The sequence below is a fragment of the Orussus abietinus genome, unplaced genomic scaffold, assembly GCF_000612105.2.
Source record: "Orussus abietinus isolate OABI.00-Male unplaced genomic scaffold, Oabi_2.0 scaffold22, whole genome shotgun sequence".
NCBI lineage: Eukaryota > Metazoa > Arthropoda > Insecta > Hymenoptera > Orussidae > Orussus > Orussus abietinus.
In genome coordinates, this window is record NW_019394596.1 from 397,043 (window position 1) to 418,281 (window position 21,239).

At 55.1% G+C, this 21,239-nt stretch overlaps 1 protein-coding gene across 1 annotated transcript in view; it reads right to left on the minus strand.

Annotated features, from left to right (window-relative positions):
* Positions 1-21,024, minus strand: part of LOC105701966 (acetylcholine receptor subunit alpha-like 1) — a 33,016-nt gene extending 11,992 nt beyond the window's left edge. The window contains exons 1-2 of the mRNA XM_012429126.2: positions 20,764-21,024; positions 2,805-2,849 (exon numbers count right to left, since the gene is read on the minus strand). Coding sequence (XP_012284549.2) covers positions 2,805-2,849; positions 20,764-21,024 — 306 coding nt within the window. The remainder of the gene's footprint in view (positions 1-2,804; positions 2,850-20,763) is intronic.
* Between the last annotated feature and the right edge of the window lie 215 nt (positions 21,025-21,239).

Sequence of the window (21,239 nt, forward strand, 5' to 3'; positions counted from 1 at the left end):
CTGTCAGAAACCAAACTCATTGATTCTGCCATAACTGACAGTAAACCCATGCGCGGTTTCGGGATTTCGAAGGAGCGTTTTAACGCGCTCGAAACACATTTTTTATTTTTTTTTTTCATTTTTTATCAACACTTCCGCTGGACCAACCTCGATTTTTGAGCAACGAGCGAGGGGCTATTCACTTGGAAATCAGGGAAAATGATTTACTTCTTTGCGAATCGATTGGCTTTGATTTTATATGAACAATAACGCGATTCCGTAACGAGTGACGTTCGGCCTCAAAATGTGAATAGTGTTTCAATGATTTCCGGCCGATTTCCGCGTGATCTCCGGTATTAAAATCTACGATTTCCTGAGTGAATACCTCCTCGGTAACGAGAGAGAGAGGGAGAGAAAGAGAGATGGCGATTTTTCAAAAAGTCGCGATTTTTATAGAGGGTTCCGAATCTGCATCTGCGATCAGTCCACGCACTCGTGTAGGTATTTGAAGTATGCCTTGAACGGAGCATTAGCGCATCGATATGCCGAGCTACCGTGGAAGATAAATGTGTAAATAACCGTGCAAATACGGCGAACCGGGAAAAAAGTGGAAGCCGGGGCTTTCGACGGCAAAAATAAATAGCGGCGTGCATCGATACACGAAAAACTAGTGGAGGGTCGAGAAGGGCCATGGAGTGAACAATGGATACGCAGTCGAATCGGGGGTGGAGGGGCATCGACGACGTCATTTCCCGGAAATGAAATAGAGTACGAATCCGAAGCTGCGGAGGGGTAAGGAACAATAGGATCAGCTACCGAGAGATCAAAGGATTTCCGAGGTGCCGCGGACTAACTGCCGGAGATTAAAAGAAGTCCCGGCCGACAGTCGTAGGAGGGAGGGAATTTCCCCAATTGCGTAGGAAAAATGGATCGTTTAAATTAACAAAGTGCCCCCCTCTCCGGGCAATTAAACCCGTCGACAGCCGAGTGGGACACGAAATGACCGGGTACGCGACCTCCTTGCATAAATTCCCACATATTCGCGTCCCATAAGACCATAGGGTGTGAAAATTGCAGCGTTTATCGCTACGACATTACGAAGTTCAATTTTATAGGTCGAGTGAAGTTCCCAAAGGCAGGGACGAGCAGGGGGGGTCCTGGAGGCGCCCTTTATCAGGACGGGTCCCGAGCAAGTTGGCACCCCCGTCGACAATGGGGCATTTTTCTTCGCCACTCTCGACATTTATTCCCGAGGACACGGGGGAACGCGTCGAAGCCATCTCCTCGATAACGGATGTCGTACGGAGAATAAATACGGCCGGTTTATACGAATCCAGTATATAGCGGGGGTGGGTGGGGGGCGGTTGTTCGGGGTTAGCCGAGCGAGGGAAAAGGGCGGCGGCGCGCGCCCACGGGAGCTGGAGTCCCGGACTGGGACGAGTCTTATATCGAGAGTCCCTTTAACCGAGGATAGACCTAGAGGATCGGTCGATGGTCGAGGATCGAGAAGCCTCGACCTGGATCAGGATCGCTCGATCCTGACGGCACGGCGAGGACGATCTTCCGCGTCTACGTCACGGCGACCATAAAGACGTTTCGAGGGACGAGATAACGTCGAGTAGTCGGGCGACCTCGATCGTCGACAAGGAAAAACAAACTTATTTCCTGGGGGGTGCCCCCTTCCTGGACGACGGTACTACCTCCTTTATCGTCCCGATTGTCATCCAGGAGTCATCACCGGGTGGAGTCGACGAACGATCCCTGGCAGGGAAGTACCGAAAAATGCGGAAAACGAGGTCCCTGTAGGGAGGGGAAGAGGACTCGGAGGAGAGATCTCGAGAGGAGACGAAGGAGACGACGTTACGAGTCCTGGGCGGTCGCGGGTCCCGAAACGATCCCGAAATATCCGCGAAAAGTCGAATCCAGGGAAGGACCGTCGATCGGCGCCGGGTATTCCGGAGGGAAAACGGACTCCTCCTCCTCCGGGAGGGGATCGCCCACCCTCTCGCTCCTCCCGGCAAAGAATCCCACAGAGAAGCCTCCGCTCTTGCCGGCGACAAAAGCCGGGAGGAGCGATGCCTCGGCGTTCCCTTTTATTGCGCCCATTGAGCGTCAAAGAGTCCCTGACCTACGCCGTCCAATCGCGCCCGGCCGACTCTTGCATAATCCCAGGAGGCGAGGTGGAAAGCTCCTTTTAGCCGAACACCATTTTCCGCTCGCGGCGGCCGCCCGCCGGCCGGCGGACCGGGGGCGGAGAGTGCCCCCGATAAAGACCAACCTACCCGTTCGCGATTCCGATTTCGTCGTCAACAAGGGCGGAATGAAATTCGCCTCTTTTGAAATTCCAAACCGACTGTGCGGGGAAATTCCGCCGCCGGTTAATCCCGGCCCCCGCGACCGGGGGGGGCGGTTTATCGCGGGGGCTCCTTCTGCGTCGAGACGTCGCGAGCTCCGCAATTCCGAGGGGACTAGCCGGACTCGATTTCCGGCGGGCTCGGAAATGCATTCGGCCAAGGGAGGTCCGGAATCGGTCGACGGAAAGCTCCCACCTTGTTTCCCGGGAGTCAAGGATTACGGGAGATTCCCGTGATCTCCGGGCGGACGGGGTCGCCGAGCCGAAACCACCTCTCGCCCCGTCGAGCCCTCTCTCTCTCTCTCTCTTCCTCCCTCTCGCCGCGATTACGAATTCCCTCGGCCGGGCTACAGGAATTTCTGCTTTCAGCGGATGTTCCCTTCGGGGCGGGGGCGGATCCGCGGCCGGAGGGAGACCGAATCGCTCTTGGAATTCCGCAGCGGTAACGCGGGGAAGGACGCCGGATGCTCACCTGCTCCACCCAAACGTTCGTCGTCATGATCTGATTCTTCAGGTTCTGAAAGCAGAAAGAAAGGGTCCTCGTTAGTGCCTTCTACCGGATCGCTCCTTCCGCTTATTAAACCGCGGCTCTGTCCCTCTCGCGGTTTCCGCCGTCGCGGAAGTCTTCGAGCCTTATCGCCGACGCGGCCGAAATCGCCGGCGACGCCTCCTATCGCGTCCGCTTACAACGGAGCGCGACGTCCCGATGATGCGGCGGCTCGTTAGCTCGCCGCTAATGACCTTACGGACTCCCACGGGATAAGGGGGAAAGAAAGGAGATATACCACTTAGGTTTCGCTAAACACGGCGCGAAAGATAATCCGCCTCGGTCGCGAAAGTCGGCGACGTCAACCGACGCCGGGACGCCGGGCTATCGAGATAGGGGACCTCGACGGACCGACGACGTCCGACGGTCGCAGCTTCCAGGAGAGTAGTTTCCGTCGTCTCGTTCCGAGTCGTCCCCGGAATCGGGGCCGCACGTAGACCAATCTACATTCCGCGTCCGGGATCGCGACTCGAGATGTCGCCGCTCCGCAATCCGGGAGTCGAGTCTTCCTCTATGGGGTCGGAGTCGCCGCGAGAGGGGGTTTCGAATTTTTCCCAGGGGCGGTTAAGTGGAATAAATTCGAGCGGGGGCTTCCTAATTCCGCGGAATGAGTTCCGCGGACAAACAATGGCTCTCCTCCGTCCGGGTCGATTGGCCGATTGCTTTACGGAAAAGCGTCAAAGGACGCAAACGTCGGTCTATCTCTGAAAGACGTTGACGAAAGAAGCTGCCGCGAGGCAGGATTTCGATGTTTCCCAGGGTCGGTTAAGGTGAAGTGAAACACGTCGAGGAACTTGATCGACGTCAATAAAGAAGATTTTTCTAAATGCCTACGTTGCCGATGTTCATTTTTATATCGACAGCTGTGTCGAATTATATTGAGTATTGTACCAAATGGCATACTCCACCTGTCGTCTTCGTACAATAATTATCAAGAAATCGAAGTGAAACTCCAGAAATCCTCTGGATTCATGCTTTCTGGGGCCCTAAATTAAATTTTCACTCCGAGACCTTGTAATCCCATCGTTTTAGCACAGAAGCGCATACAACACTTTTCTTGCCTTTATTCCGTTAAAATGCGAGTTTATCGATTACCAGAGTGTTCTAAATTGTCGTAAAATTGTCCTGACCCTTTCGTTTTGGTCTGGGTTAAGTTAAAAAATTATTTCCAAAAATCCAAATTTTCAATGTGTCAGGACAATTCATAGATGATCAGGCGTGACGTGTCAAAGTTTCGGACAGTATGGTCTAATACCCTTAAAAAAAAGTGTTATATTTGAAGGGGGTTTCACTTCACCTTAAGTGGAATAAATCTAGGCAGGGGTCTCGTGATTCCAGGGAACGAGTCTCGTCGACGGACAATGTCTCTCCTCCCCCGGGGTCGGCCCGATCGGCCGAACCACCCCGGGAAGGCATCGAACGGCTCGGACGACGGAAGAATCCCGGGCCGCCGATAGTGGCCGTGTTTTACGGTATCTTTACTACTGCCGGGTTACGAGCGCGCCTTTCATCGGCTAGATATACACGGGAAGAAAGGCGTAATGACGGGGCCATTAAGCTCGTCAAAGCTTTTGCTGACATTCCGGGGGTCGATCGTCCCGCGCGGTTTACGAGGGAGGAGCGGAGGGGCCGCATCCGGCTCCGGGGAAACAGGAAGCGAGCGGATGGAGCGAATTAAGATTCCCTCCTATCCCCGGGGCCCCCTATTTCCGGAAACCTCGGAGCCGAGTGTGCCTATGCTCGCGTAGGAGCAAACGGGCCGACGTTAAATCAGCTCTCCGAGTTTCTCGAGGAATAACAACCGCGAGAGCGCCTTAACGCGGCCCGGCGTCGACGTCTTTTAAGAGGCTTACGCGACGCCGCTTTCTCCCTCGAGATCAATTTAAGACTCGCGCCGACGACTCGGAATCGCGAGCCTCCTTCCATCCCCCGACCCGACTCGAGGCCACGAAGAAAACGCTGCCGAGATTCCGGTCGATCTGCCCGAACTTCCGGGACCGGGCCGCGGCGGCCATCTTGGGTTGCCGCGATCTCGCCCCGACTCTTCGGCGACGTCTAAAAACCCTCCTCCCTCAATTTACGCGAGTCTCTTCATTACGCAATAAATTACACAATGATTTCCAATATTTCCTATTTTCTTTCTGTACCGACAGAATTTACGCGATGTGATTTCCATACGCGCAATTACATAAACGGGTGAACACGATTTCCGGCCTAAGTGGCGACTTTCATACGCGATAAAGAGTAGAACGGTATGTAGATACTGAAATCGCTCCAAGTCCATCATTATCATATCATAAAACACCGGAAATATCGGCAACACTTACGGTGTACGTTAAACCGAGTTTATATCGACTTAAACTAGGTTATGGAGAGCCTGGGGGGTTGAAAAAAAAGAAAGAAAGAAAAATACGTAGAGGTAGATATGGACCACGTTTTCCCTTAACTCGGTATCAAGGGTTCGTCGGTTATCGCACCTCTCGCCGGGACGTCTTTCCGCAGGTGGAAGGGGCTCAGGAGGGGACCCGGAAGACGGGGTGCCCGGTCGATGCGTTTCGGGTGGAGATCGGAGCCGTAGGGTCCGAGCCACGCCCCGAGTGCGAGGAAACGTCCCGACTCGTCCCGGGGGAGGATCTTTCCAGGATGGGTCTCCTCGATCCGGAGCTTCCGATCCAGAAGAGGTGCAGCGGCCCGCACGGACGACTTCCCGGTTGGCGCATTAGGGTGCCGACGGGTCGATAGTAAATATCGGAACGGGGTCTAAAGGGTACCGAGGCGAAAAGCCGGAAATCGATGCGCCCGATCCAAGGAGGGTCACGCGAGGCAGGGCGGGGGGGGCGAGTTCTCCTTAACTCCAGGAAGTCGGGTCAAAAATCCAGGATTCCGGGTCGGGACGAGCCCCTAGGGTCCCCAGAATTCCTAGGACTAGGGGGGTCCCATGGGAACCGAGCCTAATTGGCCGCGCCCCTCCCCTTCGGCGTCGACGTTAATACCGCGAACTCTGCCTCGCGTCGAGGCGTCTTCGCAGAGGGATAAGTGGGTGGGAGGGGGTGGCTGGGGGGTGGCTGGGGGAGGAAACGTGGGCGGAATGCGAGCGGACCGGCGGAAAAAGGAAACACGGGGGGGGAGTGCGCAGTCGGAGACGGACTTTACCATTGGCCATCGACAAGAAAAGTTCCCGGGAAGTGCCCTCGTAGGAAGTCACCCCCTTCGGAGGGGTGGGTGCGGGGCGACGTGCCCCCGTGAGGGACTTATTCCGATAGCGGCCCGGAAGCCGCGCCTGGACCGCCGCCAAAACGCACACCTCCGGGATGTTTGTTACCGACGGCGCCGCTTCCTGGACTTTCTTCCGGGGGTGCCTTCGTATTCTACCCTCTGTCGATGGTTTCGCGGAGTCACATCACTCGACTTCGACTTCGAGTCGACGAGTCCATCGGCGGTTTCCGTCCACGTCGAATTAATTTCGGGCGCAACGACAGGGAGCGAGTTGGGGGGCGAGCCCGTTTACGAGGAGTCGAGGTGATCTCGTGAATCTCGGACACGGGGGAGGGGGGTGGGGGTGCGCGTCCCCTCGAGATTCGTTTACGCTCGCCTAAGGAGTCTAATGCTATGGAAATTGGATATCCAGGGAAAACAGAGGGGAGCGGATCGGTCGCGCTCGGAGGAGAGAGAAGGTACGCTCGTCCACCGCGTGCGCTCCACCCCTGTGTCCCACCCTCTTCCTGCGCACCTATAGGTGTACCCTCGGTACCCTGCAACCCCGAGATGGGTTTACCGAGGAGTACACCCCGGCCGTGACTCGGGAGCTCACCAGGAGACAAAGCCCCGATGGGACGGAGTCGGGAAATGAGCCAACGCGGCGAAACCCACCCCCTTACGCACCCCTTTTACGTCCTCGCGTCTTACCCGCGATTCGATCGTTTCCCCAAGCGATCCGAATCCAATTAAGTCGGGGAACCGCCGACCCGTGCCAGAAAAACCGCGCGTTCCCTGGGGGGGAAGTTTCATCCCCTCCGTAGGGGCCCTTCTTCTAACCCTCTCTACGCTATTCCGCGACCGGAGTCCGTCCTCGGCGACTCCACCGGGGCCGGTGTTTTAATTAATTTCAATTCCGCCGGAATTCCCGGCGCGAGGGTTCCGCTTAAACGAACCTTTCCTCCAACTATTTCCAATTGAATCAGGAGGGGGGCCGAGGAAGGATCTCGTCGCCACCCCCGCCGGCCAAATTGAGGCGTGCCGGCCACAGGGATTGCCGGTGCCCGAGTCGAGAAATAGGACGTTCAATTAACGCGGCCGCGGATAAGTTTCCCCGTCCCTCTTTGTCCCGGAAGCGTTTACCCGGCCTCCCCGCGCGGGGGACGGAACACCCTCCGTGGAGGGTGATAACGCCCTGGAGTCGTACGTGACCAGGACCTTATTTTCAATTTGAGCCCTTCCCTTCTCCAGCTACCGATGCCTTCATCCCTCGATCTTAAATCAAGGGGTACGCTCGTTCCAGAGATATCCTCGAGGGGTGGTATACGGGGAACATCTTTAATACTTAAAAAAAGAAAATTAGCTGGCATTAAGAGTGCAATGTAACATACGCAACATAATATACGCAATTCGAGTAATGAAGGAGATGAAAGAGGGCCGAGGGGAGGGAACTCCCCCGTTACCCCCGGCGACCCCCCGCGAAGGGAGACTCGAGACTATGTGGCGGGTGACTTCCTTTACGGTGGTTCACCGCGAACCTCCACCAGGAACCCGCGGTCCGGGTTATCGGGGGGCGGAAGAGCCTTGCAAAGGTCGGAAAGTCTGGCTCGAAGGGAAGTGCGGGGGTGGCGGCGGCTGAACGGGAGCGGAACCGACGTTCCGCGTCGCCCGGCTTATCGCACCGAGCTAAGCGATTTCTGAGCGTCGCGGCGCCGGGAGGACCGGCTCGGGCTTTTAAAAAAGGACATGTGAAACCCCCCACATCGATCCCCGTGACCGATTAATCGGGTCGATTGGCGATCGGCACCGACTCGCGAATTTCCCGGATCGAGATCAACTCTAAGACGGAGTCTCCTCGTTATCGGTCTCTCGATAAATCAGGGATTCCCTTGTTCGGCGGTATATTTATCGCGCCTCGGGAAGGGCGGAAACGCCGCGGCTCAGGCTGCGGAATTTTTCGCGGATCGTGAGTTACGGTGGCCGGCCAATGGTTAACCTCCCCGTGGCCGGTTAAGTCCTATTTACGAGGGCGTCGCCGAAACCATGAAAAAGTGACCGGGGAACCGAGAGGGGGATGTACCGTCTTGGGGAAGACGGACGTAAATATGAGGTACGGTCGAGGGTGGTCGCCGACGCCGCGACGTCCCTCCCCGCGATTTACGTTCCGCCCGTTTAGTCCTGATGAAGATTTCGCGGTAAAAGGGGGAAACAGAATAGGGGGCGGAATTGCAACCTCGACTCCTCGATAAATGACGCTGTTATGACAGCTGTATCGAATTATATTGGATATTGTACCAAATGGCATACTCCACCTGTCGTTTTCGTACAATAATTATAAAGAAATCGAAGTGAAACTCCAGAAATCCTCTGGATTCATGCTTTCTGGGGCCCTAAATTAAATTTTCATTCCGAGACCTGGTATTCCCATCGTTTTAGCATAGAAGCGCATACAACACTTTTTTTGCCTTTATCCCGTTCAAATGCGAGTTTATCGATTACCAGAGTGTTCTAAATTGTCGTAAATTTGTCCTGACCCTTTCCATTCTCATATCAGAGCCTTCGATAATTGTATATTGATCGAAATATGAGAGCTCGACGGCATTTTAGTTCTGGTCTGGACTGAGTAAAAAAATTTTTTCCAAAAATCCAAATTTTGAATGTGTCAGGACAATTCTTAGATGATCAGGAGTGACGTGTCAAAGTTTCGGACAGTTTTGTCTAATACCCTTAAAAAAAAGTGTTGTATTAGAATCGACTGATTTGAAGGGGGTTTCACTTCGCCTTAATCTCGATAAAGATATCGGGGTGAAAGGGGGGGACGAAAAAGAAAATAGGGAGCGAAATTGCAACCCCAACCCCACGGTCAATGGCGCGACGAGGCGACGATCGACGGGGATAGTTAACGCTAAGTCGAGCCCGCCATTTCGCCCGATTCGCGAACTCGCTCGATATTGCAATTGGCAATCAAAGGGGGCGATATATCCAGCGGGTCGCATAAATGGGACACTCTAAAAATTTGTCCGATCCAGGGGTGGAATTTACGATAGAGGAGCCGTCAGTTTCGACGAGAATGGACACGTCGCCATTGAAATCCGGATTGAAACGGACTGGAAAGCTCCGGTTGGGCAACGGGGATCCCGCTGCGAGAACCGCATTAATCTTCGGCCGAGCTTTTCCGCCCCGGATCGGGCTACCCCTTTAAGCAGGGCGCGCCTATTATTAAATTTCTGCGGCAAGAATGCCCGATCGAGGGGCCGATAAAACGCGATCGGACGGTACAATTCCAAGGCAGGAGTGATCGAGTCGACGGGGGTTGGAGTCATCCCCAAGAGACTCCGATTTTCCCGATCGGAGGTTCGATCGAACGAGATCCGCGTCGATCATAAAACGATAAAAAATCCGTAAAAAATCATCTCCACCGGAAAGAAAAAAGAAAAAAGCGTACGATCAAGTCCCAAAGAAGGACGCGTGGTATCCGATTTTCTGGATCGACGATTCGATCAAACGGGTGAATCCTCGATCATGCAGGGATGAACCCCCCAAAAAAATCAGCCCCACTGGAAGGAAAGCGTATAGCCCGAGTTCAAACGAAGGAAGCGTGGTATCCGATTTTCTGGATCGACGATTCGATCGAACGGCCAGATCGAGGTCGCATCGATCGCTTAGGGGTGTACGACCCCCTCGAGAATCGGCTAGAAGGAAAGGGTGTCGCCGAGCTCTAATGGAGGACGCGTGTAGGAGAGGAGGCGTTTGACCGCGAGGGATGCTGGCCAGCGGATCGGCGAGGTGGCCACCGCAGGGGGTTGCACCCCTCCAGCAAAGAAGCGGAGCCTCCTTTGATAAAGGCCCGGATTAACCGGTGGAAGGGAGGTTTCCATTGGCTGTGAACCGTGGACGGCCTGGTGCCCCCTCGCGACCCCTGGCCCCAGCCAATCGGGGGTGGCCACCCGATCGGGAGAGAAACTCTTCCCAGGGAATCTTCCCCATTTCGGAGTGGAGGTAAAAATTCCCTCGAACCACCCTACCGAGGTGTCCCGGATTTTCGCCCCGGAAATCCCACCCACTGGGGGGTCGAATACCACGTATATATGTACGTACGTACATACGTATAATAATCCCGATTAACCAGGAGATATGCGACACGGGGGCGAGGTATTCCCTGCACTACCCTGACATAATAACCGTTCCCTTAGCCGGAGCAGTTATTCTTAATATCCCGTCTAACAGAGCCCTTACATTATGCCATTTCGGAGGGATAAAGAGTAATTGACACTCGGTCCGCCGTTAATTGTACGGAGTGGGGTGGGTAACGACGGAGTAATTGTCGGTAAGGCACCGGTAAACCGGGACTCCCAGGGAGGGGATGGAATATTTGCCAGGGCGATTTGTCACGCGGCAGAATGCGATCTAATTGCGCGAGGGCTTATACGTAACAATGGCGAGTCGTAAATTACTCCGGGCGATCGCCGAATAAAAAATCCACCCCGGCAGGCTGGGGATAAAAAGGGGAAAAGAAAATGCCCAACCCGGTCGTCTACGGCGCGACCTCTCTCGGGGGGGTAAATACCGAATCAGCATGCGGGGGGAAAAACGCGCGGCCGTAACTCGCGGATCGGGAAATCTCCGCCTTCGTCGGTCGCCGTCAAATCCGCTCCGGAAGTCCTGATCGAGTTCTGACAGTTCCGACTCCGGCGAGAAGTTGCCTGCGTCAGGGTGATTTTTCTTGGCTCGTCCTCCCCCCAGCCGGCCTTACACCCCCCGGAAACTTTTTCCCCTCTCCCTCCACCCACCCCACTTGTTAACGCCGCGATGCCGGGTGCACCTTGGAGATGCGCGAGAAAAAAGAGAAAAAGAAGAAAAAAAAAGGAAGAGCGATAAAAATACAAGTGACAGGAAAGGGATATCGGCAAGGAGTGAGGGGATAATATCGAGGGTGGAAACGAAGAGGTCGAAAGGTAAGGCGGGATAAAGAATTCATGACGAGTCGCTTTTAACGCCGTAACTCACGGAGGGGTGCAAAGTAATGCAAGGGGGATTGCATTCGTAATTACTTTCGCCGGATCCGGTGCCAAGCGGAGGGAGGGGGTGGCCCAGGGGAGGACGTAAAGTGTGCATTGTCCGAAATAAATTGTACCCCGGTCCCGCAAGGCCGGCGCGGTTCGGCCGGAATGCCGGAATGCGACTCCGGGAACGACTCGGCGGATCACCTGGTCCTGGGGGTGGGTTCGGGGGTGCATTCGTCTCGGGATTAATAACACCTCGACCCCGGGGGCATCGGTCAGCGTCGGTTCCGCGCGAGTCGGCGGTGCATCCGCGGAAGGAGAGCAATAAGGTCGATATTTCCCCGTCGACGGAGACGACGCACCCCGTCGACGGGGGAGCCGGTTAATCCCCGTTAACGGCGAACGAGGGAGAATTAGCGCTTATCGGGGCCCGAGTTATCTCCAGTTATCCCGGGGAGGAGAGAGAGAGAGAGAGTCGAACCGGGGCCGCCAGGTAAATTAACCGGAGAGGGCAGAAATAGTCCAGTTCCCGCGTTATCAAGCGATCGAGGCGGCGCACCGATACACCCATACACCTAGGCGAAACTAGGCTGCCGGGGGCAACCCCTGGAAGACTCGGCCCGGGGAGGGTGACACCGATATTGACACGGTTGTCCGAATTTCCGGAGCTTACCGCGCCCGATTTCCCTTTTAGACAACGCCGTATCCGAGGAGGCCCTCGCCTCCGATGCCCCCCACCTCCGATCCAATTTATTGACCCCTGAAAATGACCCCCGACGCGCCCGGCTTGACCGGCGACCCCTCGCCGGAGACCGTCGACGGGGATTCCGCGACCGGGTCGATAATTGCGAAAGGGCACCCCTGATCGGGCAGGACTTTCGAGAGGAGCTACAATTCCGCGCACTTTAACTTACGAGGAAGGTACCTAAGGTGTCCCCCTCCGATTTTCTTCATTTTTAAATATGTTATAGAGGACTAAAATCTAAGGGACCCGTGTTTTTTTTTTACCGGCGGATAAACACTGTTAGGGGGTGAAATCAGGCTTCGAAGTTGGCCGCGCAAGGGGGTGAGTTGGCTGTTATAGAATATAGAAGCACTCGATCGATTTTCATGAAACAGCCGTCAAACTATAGGGAATGAAGAATTATGAAACATCCGTTTGGAATTTTTCAAGAAAATTCATTTTTAAGGGGTGAGCCACCCCTTTGAATACTTCTTTTACCTCTTACGTTAGCACTAATTGCTCTATACAGATGAATTAAACCTGGCACTACAAATTCGGTACCCTAAATTCGGGTGCGAATCGGCTGCGCAAAATCGCCGGAATCTAGGGAACTAAGGATTTGAGATCCGACGTACGTAAGGGATGGTACATCCCCCTTTAAGTCAGGTACCTCAAAGGGTGCGTCCCATGGAGGAGGATGTCCGTGACTGGAGGGAGACTAAAGAGAGGCTAACGAGAGACTAAAGAGTGACCAAAGGATCGAAGAAGCCGGACGTCGATCGAAAAAACCCCGGGTGGATCGGTCCATCGCCTTGAGGGGCTAAAAAAAATGGCGTCCGAGGCACTGTAACGGATGGCGCTTTCTTCCTCGGTTTGTCAACTCGAGCGGAGCCTGATGGACGAGCGAACTGCCCTCGATTGAAACCGCCGAGAGTCGAGAGGCAGCCGGGTGGAGGTCTTCGACGTCTCCAGGAGACGCCTCGACCCTCGAGCCGAGCTGACGGGTGGACGTCTGGACCAAAGTGGCGGAACTCTGTACGAAGTGCCATCCCGAGGAGTACGAGGATCGGGTCGATGGAAGCAGGAAAAAATCCAGGGGTCGGGAATCAGAGCCTAGGGCTCGAAAGACCGAATCACGGGGGCGGCTTCCCCCAGACGCCGTCGCGGATCATCCACCCCCGCCCACGGCGGTCACCGGGGCGAATATTGGAGTCATTATGCAAAGTTTTTTCATCGCGTGGATGGAGGTATAACGATATTACGCCGTGCCCTCGACATCGGCTCGTCCCCCTCTTTTTTTCTCTCTCTCTCTCTTTTTTTTTCCCCCAGCCTTTGAGGGCGGCCGAGAGCGCCGCGTTATCGACGTTTCCCGGCCCGCCCGTTACTCGCCTTCGCGAAATTATTGAGCTCGTTTCGGGTTACTTCCCTCGTAGGTTCCGCCGCCCGGCGATCGCACCCCTGAGAGGGCCCTCTAGGGGAAGGGGGCGTCGCTTCCAGAAATTCGGACAAAATAGACGGGAAAGGGAGTCAAGCTTTGACGGCGGGAAGTGACCTCGTTGTCGATCTACGACTCGCGACCGTTTAAACGGAGTAAAGGGTTAAAGGACCGCGTCTCCAGGGGCCGCGATTCCCTCGATACGTCGTCAATAATATCGGGAAACGCGGACCCGTCGAGGATATTAAGGCGGCAATAACGGCGGCACTTCCCTCTCGCCGGGGCCCTTTAATCTCGTCTCTGTATCGGGCGCTCGCCGTGGCTCGGAGTCGTTATTGAAATTTTAAATTTTCACGCGCGCAGGCGAGCGTGCGCGCCCCTAACTGCCGGCATCGAGGCCGGGGCGCGACGAACGGAGGCCGCAGGGGTGAGAGCAATTTATCGCCGGTCCAAAATTCAACGACAAAGGACTCGCGGACCCGTTGCGATTCCTTTCATCCGCGTAACGAAATTCGCGAAAATCTCGGGGACAAAATGCGCGCGGGGGTGGTTTTTCCAGGGGCCGAGGGTATCGGTCGAAAACTGAGCGCGTGCGATCCGCGGCTCACTTGAAATTCAAAGGACCCCTCGAATGCAAATACCAGCTGCGGAACGAAAAACCCAAGCCGGAACAAGCGCCGCTCGTGTCGGTTTTGGATTCGTTACCCAGCCGCGGATCGCGAAAGAAAGGAGGGGGACAGATCGAACGGGCGGTAATCAAGCCGCGGCCTGCTAATCAGAAGTGTTCAACGTGTCGATTGTTCATTCGAATCGAATCGCGCGGAATAACGATGTCGAAAACGACCGGCGCATTATCCCATAAAACGCGGTCGGCCGGCGGTGCGTGCACTCTGCGCACGGTTTGTGCGCATGAGGGACGCGTGCGCCTCGATTCGCGTGGCCTTTCAATGGATTTCCACCCCGACAAAGGGAGGCCGCCCTGAAAGCCGGGAGTAATTCTCGGTACGCGGTTCGTTTCACGCCCCGCCGTTTCTCTCTGCGTCGGGCGTGGAGACCCTCGTTTTTCTCCGCCCCCCTTCCCGGAAAATATACCTACCTTCCGCAGAAGCCGTTCCCGCGAAGCGCACGGGTCCGCGCCTCGCCGCAGACTGCCGCGAGCGCTGACCGGCGCCCTTATATACCCTCGCGCCCGATCGGGGCCCGAGGCCCAGGAGGCCCCACGACCGAACGCGAGGGTTTAACGAACATCCAAGGAATCACCCAGAGTGTCGAAGACAGAGGATGATCTGTCGAAAACGAGCCTACGATCTACTCGATCGGAAAATAATAAAAATCATGTCCGTCTCCCGTTGAGACCGAATTATTGCGCCAGGAGATCGTTACCCCGTTTCTCTGGACCCAACCCACCTTCCATCCCTAGAACCCGCCACGTTCCAGCTCTTGGGTACTCTTCGGAATTCATTAGCAAATTAAGCGGCAGCTCCGCGAGGAATTTGTACCTCCGGTTCCCTCCCCCCGCCGACCGCCATCTTGGACGCGAAGCGGGAATTTCAAAGTGGCGTTTCGACGGCCCGAAAGTTCTAATATCAACTGCGACTAATTCCAGGTGTAATTTTAATTGGATCGGGATCAGAGGGACTTCAGTCGTCGGGGGAGGAAAGTGGGTGAGGACGATCCGAAAAAATGGGATTCCTGGAGCTCGAATGGCGCCTCTTCGACAGCTCGCGGGACACTCTCCCCAGTTTCTGGAATTCGTTTCCGAGAATCGAGAATCCCCGCGATTAACCCGGGGGTGCATCGGACTCGGTATTGCGGAGGGAGCCGGAACCGCCGAATATATATCACCCCCCTCGTAATAAAAGTCCGCGTTAAATAGCTCGTAACCATGCAGATTAAATACCGTACGTCACGGCCGACTCGGAAGATCCCGGGGAATCTCGCCGAGGAGTGCTCTTCGAGTATTAAGCGATATCTCGAGTCGTTCCCAGTGTCCCCGAGAAGGGCCTCGAAGACAGGAAGTATCCCTCGGGAGGCGCGATAATCGCTTCTGGGGGCTCCCGAAGGCCAGGGAACCGAGATCGTCGTGTCCGGGGGGGGGAGTCGTTTCCTCCTCCTTCTTTCTACCGGAAGCGAGCCTCGGCCGGGATAAAATGATAAACACGGGAATGCTCTCGCCCCGGGGATGCGGTTAGTTACGCGCGTTTCCCGTAAGTATTCGTCGCGACGCCGTAAACCGGGGCCGATGGAAGGAATGATCCCTCGGCCTTATTGTAACCCCCGTTCTGCTCCTTTTTCCCTGCGGCGGCTCTTCCTCTTTTCCTCGGCTCGCTCCCGAGGGCAAGAGGATTACCCGGCCTTAAGAGGAGAACGAGCCGCGCGGGATTACCGATAGGGGTGAGTCCTCCCTTCAATCGAAACGAAAGGCTCTCGGCGAGATGGCGGCTCCTCCCCTTCTTTCTTCTCCCCCACTTTTCGAGGATCCGTTTAAATTGAAAAGGAAAATTCCGCCCTACGTCCCCATCCGTCGGGGGTGACGAGTCGCTCCGAAGGGCTCAGCCCGCTGCGCTAATCGTTTCGATTCTCCCGGACAAGATGACGATTTCGGGATTTATCGAGCCCACTAGAGGGTGGTTACTCCCGTGAAATTTACTTCCCGACGACCGTTTCCGGGGAGTCCAATTCCCGACGAAATGTGTACACGCAATCGTGGCTGGTATCCTGAAAAGTCCCGGGGAACCGGGCTCCCGATCCCCGTCATCCCCTTTGTCACCTTAATACGCAACGTCGCCATTAATAAGGGTCCTATCTGCGACTCGATCGACCCTCCTTAATGCCTTCCTTAACTCCCCTTATTGCCGGCTCCGCGATCGCCGGAAATCGGGCCTGCCCTCCCCCTGAAGGGAGGGACTTTTAAGGCAGCCGACGTCGTTCCGGCAGTCGGGAGAAATAATGGAAGAACCGGGAAAGAGGGAAGATCGCGGGACTCCCTAAATCTTGAAAATCCCCGGCTTCCTCCCTGAACCTTGGGGGATGCCGCCCCTCGGCGAACCCTTCCTCGTCCCCCTGAGGGGCGTCGTATATTTCCTTTTTATTTTTACGGCGCTTTTAATGAGGTATTTCGGGAAGCTAGACCCCGGGGGAGGGGAGGGAGGGACGAAGTGATGGTAATTCGCGGTCCCATATTTCGAGTCACCGTGTCGTCCCGGGTAAATAAAGAAAAAAGACTCCCGAGGGAGAACGGCCGGGACCAATCGGATGTGACGACACGCGTGTCCGTTCGACCGGCAAAACGCTTCTCGTTCGACCGCATCGCGGCCGAGTTCGCCACCCCTTCCAGGCCGCCAAGTAATTCCGAATTAATTACTGGACACGCGGATTTCTAGCGAAAAGCAGCCGCGAATATTTGGCACCCCTAATTCCGTACTTGCGGGATTAAATCCGGCGTTCTTGTCACTCGGAAAACCCCGGGGTGGTAAGGAGGGGTTGCTCGATTCCGGAAAAAAGTCGTTCCTCCGCAGGAGCCATCCGGGAAGGATACGGCGGATCTCAAAGGTGGAGTCTCAAAGGGCGAAGGACGCACTTCCGGCGTCTTTGTGACGATAATCCCGGCGTACTATGGAATTCTGTGTAAACCAGCAATTCCTGGGGGAGTGACTCGTAAATCCGCGAGATTATTACAGGGGGTTGCTGGCGAGGAGAGGAAAAGAGAGACGACCAGGGGGTAGGGGGTGGAGGAACGTGCCCGATCAAGGGGTGCCTCGGATCAGGCGGAATTGCGTAAACTTTGAAAAATCTCGCTTCCGGGTCCAGGGCGTATCGCACCCCCTGCATTTCGGGGTCGAGGACCGATCGACTCGCACCCTCCGCTAGGCGGGAATCGTTCCTGGGGGAATCCATTAGGACGTATCGATTCCCGTGGGCGAAGTCGCGGGAGACGCGGAAACCAGGGCGCGGGAAGGGACGAGGGGGTGTCGAGGTCGAGCGTGGGTGGTTACGCCAATTGGAATCCGAATTCGTGGTCAGCGGCGTGCGAAAACCACCGGAAACTTAATTACCCGAGACAGACGGAAACAAGGGAGGAAACGATTATGAACCCGCCCTCCACCCTCCGTTTCCAGCCCTGAGCATCAATCGCGTCCACCCCGGGACCGTTCCAGACCGCCTACAGGCTGAAAACCACTCTGAAACACGCCACCCCCACAAGGCACCCTAAAGAAGAACATTAGAATATCTATCTGGCACCCCTGTGAACGAGTCCAAGCAACCCCTGGAATGAAATCACTGGATCGCTTAAAATGACTCCGCAAAAAAATCAACCCCTACCGGAAAATCGGCGGTGCAGCCCTCTCATAGGGTGCAGCGACTATGGGAAAAGCTAGGGAAGCTCTAAAAACTTCATCTTCGTGTCTTGACGGTTTCTCTGCCCGATATGAACGTCATTTGAGAAACCAGCAGTGATCGATCATGATCCATCGCTCTTTTCGAACCCGTCTAATCCCCTCGTTTCGTTGCACCGTTTCCGCGCGCCCTCGATCACGGAACGCGTTAATGAAACATAAAGATATATATTTATTTTTCGCCCTAGATGGATCCGTTGGTCTGAGAGACTTTCTGAACGCTCTAAGGGTGGCTTTCTCGAAAAGGAACGAGCAGGTCGTCATTGCGCGACGTCGAGTCGCGACAAAGGCGATCCGATTTTCCGCCTCTCGTTCGCGAGCGTTCCCTTTGAGGCGAATACGAATAAGAGATTCATCTCGCCCTCGGGCCCGAGGGCTCGGGGGAAAAAGGGGACACGCAAGGCGGAAGCCAAGTAGCGGGAAGTAAATATTTCTTAATTGGGGTAAACCGGGGGAGGCTCCGCGTTCCCCGTTTTCGCGCCCTTTTTCCGTTCTCGCAATCTCCCGCGAACAACTTCCGAAAGTTTCGCTCTCGGTGTGGCTTTCCTTCTTTCTTTTGCCCCCCCTCCGCGCAAGGGGCAAGTGGAAAACCGAAGTCGTTGAGGTTTCGACTTCGTCTGATTGGAAGTACGATTGCGAGCTCCGTTCTCGCGAACTAGAAATAAGTTCGAAGGGGGTAACTAAAAAAGAAAAAAAAAAGAAATAAAAAATGAAGGAACATAAGAGAAAGAATCGAATGAGAGAGACGGAGAGATCCATCGGTTCGGAAATCCACGAGAGTGGGACGGAAAATCGCTTTCCTCCCAAATCGACAGGTAACCAATAAAACTAATGAATGGTTCTTAAATTATTGCAACGCCGTTCCGGGGAGGGGTTTTAAAGGGGCGTGAAATTAACGTGAAACGGTCGAAAGTAATTTAATTAAAAAGTTGCCCGAAGCTATACAACGCGTTAGCTCTCCCCCCTGGAATAAATTGGAATTTGAATTTAAATCCAATAACAAGGAAGTTACAAGGAAGAATTAATGGAGGGGGCAGCGTTTCAGGATATACGCTGATAGATCCTCCCTCCCTGTTGATCGCGCGAATCCTCCTCGAAGTGATTCCTTCGAGATTGGCGACCCTTCAAAATGCCCCTCTCGAAAAGAAGCGAAACCCTCCAGGTCGGGGGCAGAGAGAGACGAAGTTTCGACCTCGCGATCCACTTCGGCGATGGGAAATTTCTAATGTGACCGAGGAGGAAAGCCGAGAGAAAATAGCCGAGACGTCGCGCCGAGATAGGGCGGATTTCCCCGTTTTCTGGGGAGGGTCGAAATAATCGAAGAGGAGCGCGAACATCCTGTAAATAACCGACCGGACAGGGATTCGACATCCCCGTCGTTTTCCGAGCCGACGTCTCCGTCGCCCGGTGGGGCGACGTCGGGCGTCGCCTCATGGGCCGCCGGAGACGTCACAGCCGGTCGACCGTTAAGCCCGGCGGAAGTGCGACCGGGTAGGGGGTGTGCTTTCCGGAATTTCATCCAGCTCTTCTAGACATCCTCCAAGATCCTGTCCCCTCGAAAACATCGGGGGGAAAAAAAAGGAAATCGACCCTTCGGGTAAAATAAACGAAACAAAAGTGAATATATGAAAAAGAGAATAAAGAATAAAAATAAGAAGAAACCCACACCGCGAATCCGCAGAACCTGCGCCAAAAGCCGCGAGGAGCTCTCCTCGAAGTTGCGGCTTCCGCCGTTCCTGGTACGCGGAATCGGGTATTCCTGTCGAGTAAGGGAATCGACCCCTCGGCTCCTAATTATTCCCCGAATCCGGGAACTTTCGCCGTTCCTCGTGGACTCGCGATAATGTCGCGGTCGTTGGCTTTAAGTCCATATTCGCGGAGACAGAGGGCCGGCAATTTATGGAACACCCCCCTCTTTGATCCGCGCCAGGGTGGAGGTACTTGAAATTACCCTGAATTAGGAGACATCGACAGGTCGGGGAGGTCTTCGAGGTCCTTTGAAGATCGAGTCTCCCGATCGGTGCTCGCGTATCTCGGACTCTAATAGGCAACCGAGGATAATAAGGGATTAACCGGAATAAGGTGGCCTCGTCGTAGCTGACGAGCGGGGATGGGGTTTCCATTCGGGATGATCCAGCGCTCCGCCTATTATCGCGGCAAACTACCCCGAATGAATTAGGGCTTACCGTCCGGGGTGTGCCCACCGAGCATAAGTAATGCCCGCTCCCGGGGCAACTATCGCAATTACGAGGAACCGCGTCAGAAGTTGGCCGGTGCCGAACGCGACGGAATCGCCCACCTATGTGCGGATTAAAACGCCCCCCAGGTTCGGTCGCGTTCAAGGAGTCGCCCCCCAGGAGGGCGTTTCTCGTTTCGGCAAAGAGCCGACTCGCGCTCCATTTCCTTTCTCCGCTCGTCCCCCGAGGAAGGCACGTCCTGCCGGAGAGAGACACGGCCAAGGAAAGAAGGGTAGCCCGGGACGCGTAACGAGAGAAGTTTATTCCTCGCAGGAAGTCCCGATGGCCCGCCCGATGCCCGTTCCCGGACTCTCCGGAATCCCCTCGGAGGAATCCCGGGGGAACCCCTCTTCCTCCAGGAAAACCCGTCCCCCCCGCCGGGAGGTCCGCGAGCCTCGATCTCTTTACCCGGATCCCCTTTGCCGGACCCTCCGGGTCGCGTCTCAAAGAGGATGGACGCGTCTTCGGGGTCGCCCTGGATAGGAGATCCCAAGAATTACGGCGGGAACGCCGACGCCGTACGTGCAACCAGGGAGCGACACCGCTCTTCTCGAATGTCAACCCCATAGTCTCTACTTACAGGCCGAGAGGCGAGAACGGAAACATTGGGAGGGTCTCTAAACTACTCCCGGAAGAAAGTTCCATCGAGCAAGAAAAATGTTTCCTTGAACAATACCGAAAAAAAACCCTCTGTCAACTAAAGAATTAATTATATTACTCGAATAAATTGCTGATGCGAGGTTTCATCGTAACGATAACTATTTCTTTGGGTTTGAGTGGAGTTCTTAAAATTAACAAAATCTTCCTTTGGCATTGTTCAATGAATCGTATTTCTTAATCAATGAATTTCTCCTTTTTAGCGTAGGAACAAGTTGAAAGGAAAGTCGACTCACGACATCGATGAGCTGGGAGAGGCGTAGTCCCATCTTGACGGTGAGCCGATCGCTGTTGTTACCCACGGGCCGGATGAGGCGGTTGTAGTTCGACAGGAGGTCGTCGTAGAGGCGCTTCGCTTCCGGGTTGGCCTCCGCAACCGGAAGCGTGGCGAGGAAGCAGGAGACGGCCGCCGCCATCGCCAACAGTCCGCCCAGCCTGGACCACCACCGTCGGCACCAGCCTTTCCCAGCGTCGTCCGTCCAAGCATCCCTAAGCATCGTACGCCGTGTCCACCCCTGGAAAAGACATCGGAAAACCGTCAATCATACGAGGGAGAATTAAATTAATAATCCCGACCTCGCTCCGACGCGTGGATATTCGTTAAGCCCCTACGGACCGGAAGTCGCGGTTCCGCGGATGCGCCATTTATCCGGATCGCCCTCGATGAACAAACGGCGCGGATACTCCGACCGAGGAGAGGATTAGCGCCCGT